This window comes from Ptychodera flava, chromosome 4 (assembly GCF_041260155.1).
Source record: "Ptychodera flava strain L36383 chromosome 4, AS_Pfla_20210202, whole genome shotgun sequence".
Taxonomy (NCBI): Eukaryota; Metazoa; Hemichordata; class Enteropneusta; family Ptychoderidae; genus Ptychodera; species Ptychodera flava.
Window position 1 is genome coordinate 14,285,866 of NC_091931.1, and position 11,437 is coordinate 14,297,302.

Genomic DNA, 11,437 nt, shown 5'->3' on the forward strand with positions numbered 1-11,437 from the left:
ATTATTATTATTCAGCCTTGTCAGCTGGTCTCTTTCCACATGAAGATTACATCGTGAACATCAACTATGACCTGGCCAAACAGATCTACCAGTGTTGGGTACAGACACTGAAGAAGAAGGCCGACAGTTACCAGAAGGAAATGGAAGAGATTCTGAAAGCAGGTCAGTGTTTGGTTGAATTGATGTACACAAAAGAGGTGTACAGGTGGCAAACACCACTTTGTTCTTTGTTTTTAGCTAACCCTTTTCAGTTTCCTGTGATTGTGGCTTAATTTGATTTGTTTTCACCAGTGTGTGCAAAAACATTCATAATTGCAGTCCTCTGGAATGTGTTCGGTTCACTTTCCAAACTCCAAGCGGCCAAGCCAGCCCCCTCTCATGTTCATTTCTGTTTTGACCTCATATTCCTGACTTTTTTGGGGGTTGACAGCTTGCAAAAGTGCAAAGACTGAAAGTGTTAGAAGTGATCTCCTGCCAAGACACACCCACTTTCACTATTCAAACAAATTTGGTATTATGGGAACAAACACCTTAAGTTTACTGATATTTGAAATTCTAAATGGTTACCATCCCTGCGTTAACACTTGCCCCCACGTAAGTTGTAGATTAGAAAAGTATCGTAAAAATTTGTGAGTCTGAATATCTGTCCATGAGGCACATTCTATGTTAACATGATGACCGCCAATTGCTTCTGTTCTCCAACAGATGAGGCGCTGGCCAGAGAACTCCAGAAAGAGGAGGAAGAGAAGATGAAGGGAAAGAAGTCACGCAAGTCTGGGAAACGCGACAACAGCACTTCTAGCAGTCAGTCGTCAAGCAGGTCATCGTCTCCAAGGGGAAAACGATACACCCCACTTCAGACGAACACAGCGGTGGATCAGAGTCCACCAAAACCATACTATCCACCTCAGGGTGCCGAGTCCTTGAAGGAGATTATGGATGAACAGATGGCGTTACAGATTAGCGAGAACGATCGGGTAAGATTTGTGCCGGTGCAGTAGCCTTAGGAATTGTTTGGTTGCCTTTTGAAGGGGCAGGGGTCGCTACCTAAAGGGGAAAAAAATATCTACGCTGCATATACTGTGTTGAAACAACATGAACCATTTAAATCGCACAAATAAGTGATGGAAAAAAGATGAACCATGTAGATCAGGGATTATTTCTAAGCTTTGACACAGACTCAAAGAGGATATTTTTTTAATCAGCTTGAAAACTCTACGTTGACATTTTCAGATTTTCTCAATGTATCATTTACCCTTCTTAACCCTTTTCCTGCCAGACAGTATTAAGACTATTATTTCCCCATAAGCCAAGTCAGTAAAAAGTGGTCTTGAGCCAAAACATGACGTATTTTCACCCGCTTGGCTTGGTATGTTATAGCATCTTTAGTCCAAAAAAATCAAGTTTACAGTATTTATGTTTTCAACAGCCTTCAAATGTTCAGTATTATGTAAAAATACACCATATGGAATATGTTGTGTTTAATTAATTTTAACCATCTTGACCTGATGGTGAAATATGGACTTGGCAGGAAAAGGGTTAATGTAGCGAAGTGCGAACTAAAGTGCATCCATGGTGTGAAAAGTTGCAGACAAAACAACGTCAAGTCAGAGGTCTTCACAAATGTTACAGTGATGAACAATTCATGATTCATTGTATGAATAATGATTACACATTACATCAACTCTATCTGTGCTTCAGTGTGCAACTTGTAGAATTTAGGTTTGAAACTTAAATTAGAGTCTGTTGGTCATGAAGATACATAGAAAGTGTATTTTTGATCTTGAATGAAGAAATGTGGTGGCCAAATTACCCTTTTTCTCACAAAATGTGAAATTTGAAATGCCACCAAATTTATTTATTGGATGTAATGTTGTTCCAAAAAATTGAACTCTCACTATAAGAATTTCTGTAGCTTAGTCACATTGACGGAGGAATGTTGATGGAACTATTACAGTCAGGCCATCAATGTTTCTGTGACAGTTGTCAAATCCTTCACTTACAATCACACGGTGAATTCCTGTGTCAGAATCATGACAACAGATCTGTAGATTACAATACTTGCTGTGTTTCTTTTTTGCCAGACTGCTGCCAGAGCAGAAGCAAGGGGACCGGCAAACTTGTCCGGGAAACTGAAGAGAGAAAAACTCAAGTCCATGTTTCCCAAGTTGGACCCGGAAGCTCTGGATGAAATATTTGAAGCGAACAAGTCAGTACATGAAATTGGTCTAACAATGTCATTGTGTTTAAGTTCGACTGTACCATCAAAAATGACAAAAGTGAACCATAGTTTGGTGACAGAAAGGTTGAACATACCGTGTGTGTTGGTGTCCACAGAATTTTATTGTTTGTTGAGATTTCCATGTCGTTATTTGATACAGATACAATGCAGAGATTAGAGGAGCACTGCTGTTCAGTGTAAGGCTCAAGGCTTGTACTTGATTATATCTGGCCAAAGTGATGACTTCTTATATTTTTTCCATGTCCCAAATATTTCTGTATCACCAGTTGTGTCTTATGAGGGAAGCAATCATAAAGCAGAATGACACACTCAAAACATTGTCCCCTCTGAAAAAAGTATGTTTGTATGTCAAGTTGAAGGATATGTTCAGGGACTGATTTTTCTTTGAAATGGGAACATTTCACTCTGGTTTGCAGCAAGCGCAAATATTATCACCATACAAGATGGTATTCCAACATAGTTTTAGGACACAGGTAGATGTAGGTGCACTGATTCTTCTAAGTGAAAAATCACACCAGTCTGAACTCAAACATTTTTTTTCCTGTCATTGTCACAGCTACAAGTTGGAGCCAACCGTGCAGCTGATAAGGGCATCGCTTGGATTGCTATTTGGACCAGACACGTCCATCACCTCCAATGCGAACACCACCGCCAGCACCAGCAGCAGCACTGCTGCAACTGCTAAGGGCAAGACGTCTGTTCCAATACCTCCAGAAGCCAGGCAGTTACTGTTGGGTGCCGGGGAAGGGTCTGCACTGGATGAGGTATTTCCTTAGGCAATTCTGATGGAAAAGCTGCCAAAATAATCATTTCAGCAGGATGTACCCAAGAAAATGATCTTTTCAAAATCAAATTCCTTCAGTTGTATTCTAGTACAGAGCTTGTGTCTTCTCCTTTTTAAGCTGGTCAAAGAAAATTAAGCTGCCACTGGTATAACTTCATGAAAATTTAAGGTGGCCATTTCAAATTCAAATATTCCAGATAGGTAAATTTTGGTAAAGTACTGCTCTCTCTCTTTTAATTTGAAAATTGCTTAATGATAGCTGATTTCAATTCCTGTGTATATGAAAGAATATAGTGTAATATTCGATAGCTACCGGTAATTTCAATTCCTGTATATGAAAGAAGATAGTGTAATATTTTGTAGAGTAAAGTATGAGCATTACTCGTAAGTGTCATCCTGGGTGTGTATAATATGAAATTTATAATTACTTTCTTCTAATACTGTAGGAAGATTTCGATCTTGAATTAACAATTTTATAATCATCAGTTGGTATGGAATTTGCCATATTTCAATATGGATGACTGCGTTCCTTAAAACAACAATATTATACAGTGTGTATGTTTTGGTGTAATGTTTTTGTATGTGTGTTCACAGGACTGGGAGGAAGATGAGGAGGCTTACCAGACCATGAGTGATCCAGACTACAGAGATTTCCGAGCTGAGGCAGACACGCACTACAAACTGAGACATGAGTGTTTCCAGAAAGCAGCCGAGGCCTACAAGAGGGGACAGAGACAACTTGCTCTTGTCTATTCTCAACAGGTACAGTAGTGTAAGGCGTGACCCCTTTCCAGTGTCACTGCCATGGTTTGGCCCAAAGCTGTAGTTTAGGGGTGAACAGGTTGCTGTGCCTCATAGGAACATCTCACAGATTGTGTAAAGCATGTCCCCATTCACCGCCATGGTTTGGCCCAAAGCCATTGCTAGGGGTGAGCCGGTTGCTGTGCCTCATAGGAACATCTCACAGATTGGGCAAGATTCTAGCAGTTAAACCCTATTTATTTACTCAGACCAAAATTTCCATATACGCGGATATGAACAACTGTGGTGAACAAACTGCACCACAACTGGTATCATGTGCACTCATATCTGTGCTTTATAACATTGTATGTTTACCCAAGAGGATGCATCAAGTTCAAAGGGACAACTAGGGACACAAGTCCTCATCAATGAAGGATGTTTATGTGCATGTTTGAATATACCAATGCTCTAAATGTGGTCAGAACATTACATTCTAGACCAGTATTAGCTAGATCTGACGTGTCAGTCCGTACTCTACTAATGTCATCACAGATTTGCCATCAGAAAGTTAGTACGTTTGTAAACCAAAACATCATCACCGCATTTCAGCTTCAGTTATCAGGTAAATCCATGGATGACAAAATAATTTTGATGATAGAATTTGTTGTAACAATGCAAAAGCTAATGCCCTTCTTACTTCTACAGGGCCATATGCACACTACCAAGCTGAGGGATGCAAACAAAAGAGCATCTGAAAAAATACTCCAGCGAAGGTGAGTTACTCTGCTATATTACAGATGTAGTGCAGGGTTCTTGAGGTGTGATGTCACTTTAACTGTTCAAAACTGGTGTTGTACATCATATGAAGTAGGGAGTGATTTGTATCATTGCATTGTCAGAGGTTCTGTACCATTTCGCAATACGTTATGCCAATACATAGATATGCTGTGTGCTGCTGTATAACAGTCTATCTATCATGCTTCTTTTTCATACGATCTGTTGATATACGCACCTATAAAAATTACAAATTTTATAGAAAGCATTATTCAAGCACTGTCTTCGTACCCTCTCAACCCATTTTCCACTTTGGTGATCCAGCTTGCACAAGAAGAAAGCAGGATTGAACCAAAATTCTTTTCTTTGAAGGGGTGTTTGCCTACCCTGACTCTGTGTATGTTAAACTTAATTGTCAGAAGGGGCACCGGTGAAAGCTGGTGGACACAAACTTAGGATACCAATTGAAACGGTTTTCCAAGGGGTTCCTAGCCTGTACTTGTTCACGAACCCTAACTATAACAACTCCCTAGCTCACTAGTTATGAATATAAAACACAGCGTATGTCCAGTTCTCTGCATTCTGGCTGTCAGATGTACTGATAGAAGTAAATATATGTTCCGCCACATCTACAGGAGTGCCTCCCTGGATGAGAACACATTAGACTTGCACGGACTGCATGTGCCAGAAGCTCTGGATGCACTGGAGAAGGTACTCAAACAGAAAGAGGCTGAGGTCCGAAACTTACAGAGCAGGAGACGCTTCACGCACCTCAACGTCGTCACCGGGAGTGGAACTCACAGTCGCGGGGGAGTGGCCAGAATCCGTCCCTGCGTCATTGATTGGTTGAAGAGAAATGATTATCAGTGAGTGACTGTCATGTGTTTTACGTCACAAAAATGATGAATATTGTTGATGAAAATCACTGTAGTTAACTCGAGAAAGTACACCTCAGCTAGCTTTGAGGAGGAAATGCCATATCCATCAGTTATTTCACTATACAGCCCTGAACATCACTATCGTTAACCCTTTCACCACAGTGGTTTTGCCCAAAGCCACAGTTTATCAACAGTTAATGTGGACCTGTTTACTGGGCACTGAGGGTGAGCATGTCACGTGATTGCTGGGCTGGGCAAAATTGCTGAATGCAGGTCCATATCCTTACATATGGCCAGTAGAATGCCTGTCTCATGGTACCTCTTTCAAATGAGACATGGGCGACCCTGGGATAACATTGAATTTCAAAATAAATCAGTGTTGACCCACTATAATACAGGTCTGCATGTTGATTGACTCTCCACTATTATCTGTGAAACTTGTCAAATTTCAGAAATTTATCTGTTTCAAGATGTCCATCTTCTAACAACATGACTTTCAAACGTCCGGTTGATGACATCATTTTCATATTCATAATCCCTTAAATCATCCCACTGCAGATATACAGAGCAATCGACAGCTGTACTGAAAGTTCTGCTGAAGTAGAAAAAAGCTGCACCAGAACCAAGAAAACATCACAGTACTGAAGCATCCTCCTCAGAGATAACTCACTGTCGGCTTGCTTATATCCAAGTGGACCATTCAGGATGGTATAAACAGCGCCCTCAGCGGATGACACAAGCATCTCAACAGTCTACAAATATAATAGTTATAATCTGACAATCACCATTGTCTCTGTTTTTAATGCCCATGACAGATGTGTGAAGTGTGTGTATATAGTCTGCTACTTTCAAAATACTCTAGACTACAGTGATTTTAACTCCAAAGGATTGGGTTTATTTTCATGCATTTTGAGATTTATGCATCCAGAATGCAAAGCCAAGCAAGCCGTACTTCTTTGATCTACTGAAATTAAGAGGACTTCTGAAATGAAATAGGCTTTTTCTATAGACATTTGCTTGTTTTTCGCTTTTTTTCTAAAATTGTCATAGAATTTCAAGTCTTTGATGGTAGTGTTCTCACATTCTGTGTCACTTTGACTATTAACTAATACACAAGATCACCAATATCTTCTCCAAAATGATCGTTAAATATAGCAATGAACGTTTAATCTCTTCAGCACCGTGGTGTTCAGATCAAATTATAGGTGTAATCTTCGAGAGAAATTGACCCAAGGCTTCTCAAGTCATAAGCTCATGTGGTTTTGTTTTGATCCCTCAGATATCAGTTTGTTCAAGTTGGTGTAGTCTTTTGTTTTTATCTCAATAACTGTAACTCAGTGGCCACATTTCTCTTTCAGGCCAAACATCAACATTTTAAAGGAACAAAACACAAGAAATCCTAGAATTGTAGTATACTAGCACTGTTAGAATGTGTTTATGTATTTGTAATCAACACAGGAGCGTAACTGTATCACAGTGTCCGTGTCTTTTGGACTGGGGGGGGGGGGGAATTGTTTTGATTTTAAGATGCTAGAGTAGAGACTGCACAGGATGAAATTTTGCATATACTTTGTGCGTGCAAACATTCCAAGACAGTTATATAAAATAGTCAGAATCATTATAAGACAAACACATATGCTGTATATCCCATGTGTTGCTCATTATGTCAAAAATTTATAAATGTCATCATTTTCATTGTTTGATTGATTCAGTTCAACAGTTTGCTGTTTAGTTCATTTTCTGTGTGTGTGACTTTTTTAATTCTCAACAAGACAGCAAGTAGCCACTTTGTTTTCCATTATACCATATAATACATAAAAATACGGTTGACTAGCAGAAAATCCTTTATCCTATTTGCAGACACTTTGATAGCAAAGGATATGTGATATTTCCACATACAATAGCTATTCTTAATAGTCAAGATTTTAGCAGAGTGACACGGTTTTTCATAAACTGTAACTTTTTGTGTGCTTTATGTGATGATGTTTAGCTTTTATTTTATTCCTTGTTCATGAGTTTTGAAGTATATGAAGAATGCCAATAGATATGCTTTCTTTTCGGCACATGTGGAAATTTTAAAATCATAGTTCATCTAATGCTTGGAAAGTAATGTGTATTATTCATTTATGCAAAGTGTAATTATGACTATTCATATAAGTATGCAAATCCAGTCATAATTAACTCCTCATCAAAGGTGAATACGAATAATCATAAAGCAAGTACCTGTATCATTTGTCAAAATGGTGGTCTGAAACACGAATTACACCCACGAATGCAAAACTATGTTGTTTCACCGTAACAGACACATTCTTTAACTCATGCAGTGAACATTTTTTTTGACAAACAGCAGATTGTCAATTTTATGAACAACAATTAAAAACAATGGTATTAGCAATGTTCATGTGGACTGTAGATCGATATTTGAAGTGAATGCAATACAAATGGATTTTATTTGTCAACAGACCTCATGATGTCTCAGACTGCATCATCTTCAAATCACCATAATTTGCTGGATATCATTTTATAACAAGGGAGAACATTTGTAACTTTTGATATGTACTTTCCAAAAATGTTTTATTTCTTGAATCAGCCATGGTTGCTTGTCATACTCCCAGAATTAATATGGTAAACTCAATGAACAGCTGACCAACAGAATGCTGTCTGTGCTTAGTCATGTCTTTTGTGTCACCAGTTGTGGACTTTATTCAAGTTTAGACTCCAATTCATTACAAGAATATACAGTGTTCAAAAATCCTTACAGTGACTGGAAATTGACAGTCCACTTTGCTGTAGCATGTGGAACTGCAAGGTCTTTAGTGCATCACAAAAACACCCACAACGGCGTTAGAAAATATACAGCTATTGTTCCCTGAGACAAATAAAATCGCGTCACTATATACAGAGATGGTTTCAATACAAATGATGACAACATACCTGCCATAGACAAATCACAGTAGTCCATAATGGCGGCGCTAACTGCAGTGTATTGTGGGTACCACATCGGTAATGATGCCATGAAATCAAATAACTTTAGAATAAGGTAAATATTGAAACATAGCCTTGCATCAAATCAAATTCTTTTATCAAGGTATTGAATGTGTGGTCTCAAGATTCATTGATGTTTTTTCTTTTTTTGCTTTTTCCCTGAAAGATATGTGTCCTGAATTTTTAAATCACAGTTATTTTTTTGTATAAATCATGAATTTAAATAAAAAGAAATTTATCCAATGAAAAGACTGGCTCTGTCAGATTTCATACCGTGTTTGTGGAATGAGAATTGTAATATTTTGCTATGAACACTCACCACCTATATTCCTGATCTCTTTGGAAATTTTCCATATTTTCATATTTCTCCCCCTCTGTGCATGTAACCAAACCCAGTGACAGAAATGTGTCAGTGCTCCAGGGAAAATGAGCAATTTTTAGTAGGTGGAATGTGAAAACCAACCCTGTCATGAACATTACGGGAAAGCTCCATTAACTTAAGAATACCCTACTTCCCTACGTAGTTATCAGAGGATCAATTTCACAGACCTGCCTTTCCTACAATGGCACCACCTGGATAAGATAAACATAACAATGGAACGTTCACACCTTGGGGGGATTAAAAGTCTTCTGTTTGTCACCCGAGTTGGTCAGGCAAGGACGCGGTTTCAGGTACCATGCAAGTTAATGCAGTCTTTCCCTAATGAGTTGTAAATTAGGTACCTTAATTGAAAGAAGACGTGTTTTTCAAGTTGAGGATGTTCACAAATGATAAAAAGTTTCATGCAAACACACATATATGAAAATGAGCAGATTACTATGTACATATACATTTCCCACAAAATAAAAATGGACATACAAATATACAGGCTGAAAAATTGTTCAATATCAGCAGTATTATGATTCACTAACAATGGTATGTACAAATAGTACTGGCTGCTAGTTTACTTGAAATATGCTTTTATCTTTTCTGCAAACACTGCTGTGTTGCAGGTCGGAATTAGCACCAACCATGGAGCACTTTCCAGCAAGGAAAGAAGAGCCTCAAGCAAAAATCGCGACTGCTTTTGATCAAGCAAATGACAAGCGGAAACTTTGCAGTATTGTACAGGGGTAGGAAAAGAAACGATTTTTGAAAGGCTGCGCAAATTGATTGTGACATGATCCTTGTTTAAACAGTGATTACAGAATACAAATCGTAGCATTCGCCAATATCTGAGCTTGCAGACTGTGTTTATACTGGGGTTAGGAGCTCAGTGTTTTGCAGAGAATTCATGGTTCAGAAGGACCCTGGAACCTTAAAATGTTCATTAACCTTCACATTTACATCACTGAAATAGTAGTACCGAAGAAACCATGTTTTTATGAGATATTAAATTTTATCATAAAAACATTAGAAAAATGTAAAATTGACAGCATATGTATACACTGCACATGATTTGGAATGGACACTTTTTACCATAGATGGCGCACTTGAATATATCGTGATGTCAGGAGTTTCAAGTAATACCAAGCAGATGGTGTGGAATACTTTCAAGACTTATATGAGTCAGAGTTTGAAAAAGACAAAGTAGATGATATTGATGTGAAGTAGCGCTCTTTTTCTACTTCAGGTAAGGGAGCCGTCATTAGTTACGACCGGGGGGGGGGGGCGGAGGAATGCTTTAGAAACTCCAAAACTACGAGTAACCCCTTTGCCAACCATGACATGTTTGAGTATCCCCCGTCCCTCTCTGCTACAGAAGTTTTGAGTGACCCCCCCCCCCCAAAAAAAAAAAAAAAAATTGGGAAAGTTAAATATCTATACAGTAAAATGGATTGCCGCTGCGACAGGCCCTGTACAGACCCTGATTAAACGCTGTGGTACAGGTCCTGTGTCGGAAAAAGGTTCTATTGCTGTGACAGAGGCTGATGTACAGATCTGTATCCAGTGCTGTGATGATATGCAGTGTTCTCTGTAGGATTTTTTTACAAGAGGGCGAAGATATGGTGCGAAAGTACCTCAAGCGACCACGCAAGCGGTCGCGGGGGGGGGGGGAAGGTTAGGAGGGGGCCCCCCCTCCCGCGTGAGCTTTTGAACAATAGAGATTAAAATGGTGTTATTTGGTGGCACTTGGGGAGTGTTTTTTCAGATTTTTTCCTATAAAAACTCAAATAGAAATCTGAGACAGTATTCAAAACTTATATTCCAGTTCACTGATTTCAATGAAGATTACATTTTTTGAAAACGAAAAAATAGCTACAGACATACATTTATTCACATTTATTATTTATTATTATTTTCCTGCAATAGAAGATGGGTTTGTTGTCAAGGCATTCCACTGGTTTTAAACTTTATAGAATCAGAATTAGCTTGCTTTACACATTTTCCCCTATCGGTAACCTATACAATGTAGAATATAGAAAGCAGACGTTTCTCATTAATGATCAGGCAAGTATATCAATCTTTAATCAGGAAATACTGAAAAATGTACTCAGTACTAGCCTCTAACATGTTAGGCTTGCCACGTCGAATAGCTGATCATTCTCGCCTGAAGATCACAATTACGTGAAATACATAGTGTAATGAGATTTTAGTTTCTACTTGAAACCACCTGTATTATAATATATATATATATATATATATATATATATATATATATATATATATATATATATATATATATATATATATATATATGTATGTATGTATATATATATATATATATATATATATATATAGAGAGAGAGAGAGAGAGAGAGAGAGAGAGAGAGAGAGAGAGAGAGAGAGAGAGAGATAATATGTATATGTGTGTGTGTACATATACCGGGTATGAACATACACATCTCAAGCATACATATTGCTGTTCTTTACTATTATTGTTGTATTAATTCATAACTTTACTAAATGCTTCAGTACATATCAACAAAATTGAGTAGCCCCCCCTTCTTGTTCTCCATTTTTGAGCAAACCCCCTTGTAGCTTTCGATTTTTTAAGTGACCCCCCGATTCCTCCGACCCCCAGGCCATAAATAATGACGGCTCCCTAAACT

At 38.3% G+C, this 11,437-nt stretch overlaps 1 protein-coding gene across 3 annotated transcripts in view; it reads left to right on the forward strand.

Annotated features, from left to right (window-relative positions):
* The window catches only part of LOC139130964 (microtubule-associated protein futsch-like), a 33,775-nt gene extending 25,122 nt beyond the window's left edge, over positions 1-8,653 (forward strand). For all 3 annotated transcript variants that reach the window (XM_070696821.1, XM_070696822.1, XM_070696823.1), the window contains exons 8-15: positions 16-162; positions 706-977; positions 2,085-2,209; positions 2,799-3,006; positions 3,621-3,788; positions 4,473-4,540; positions 5,177-5,407; positions 5,978-8,653. In XM_070696821.1, the coding sequence (XP_070552922.1) occupies positions 16-162; positions 706-977; positions 2,085-2,209; positions 2,799-3,006; positions 3,621-3,788; positions 4,473-4,540; positions 5,177-5,407; positions 5,978-6,023 (1,265 nt within the window). In that variant the 3' untranslated portion in view covers positions 6,024-8,653. The remainder of the gene's footprint in view (positions 1-15; positions 163-705; positions 978-2,084; positions 2,210-2,798; positions 3,007-3,620; positions 3,789-4,472; positions 4,541-5,176; positions 5,408-5,977) is intronic.
* Positions 8,654-11,437: the final 2,784 nt, after the last annotated feature.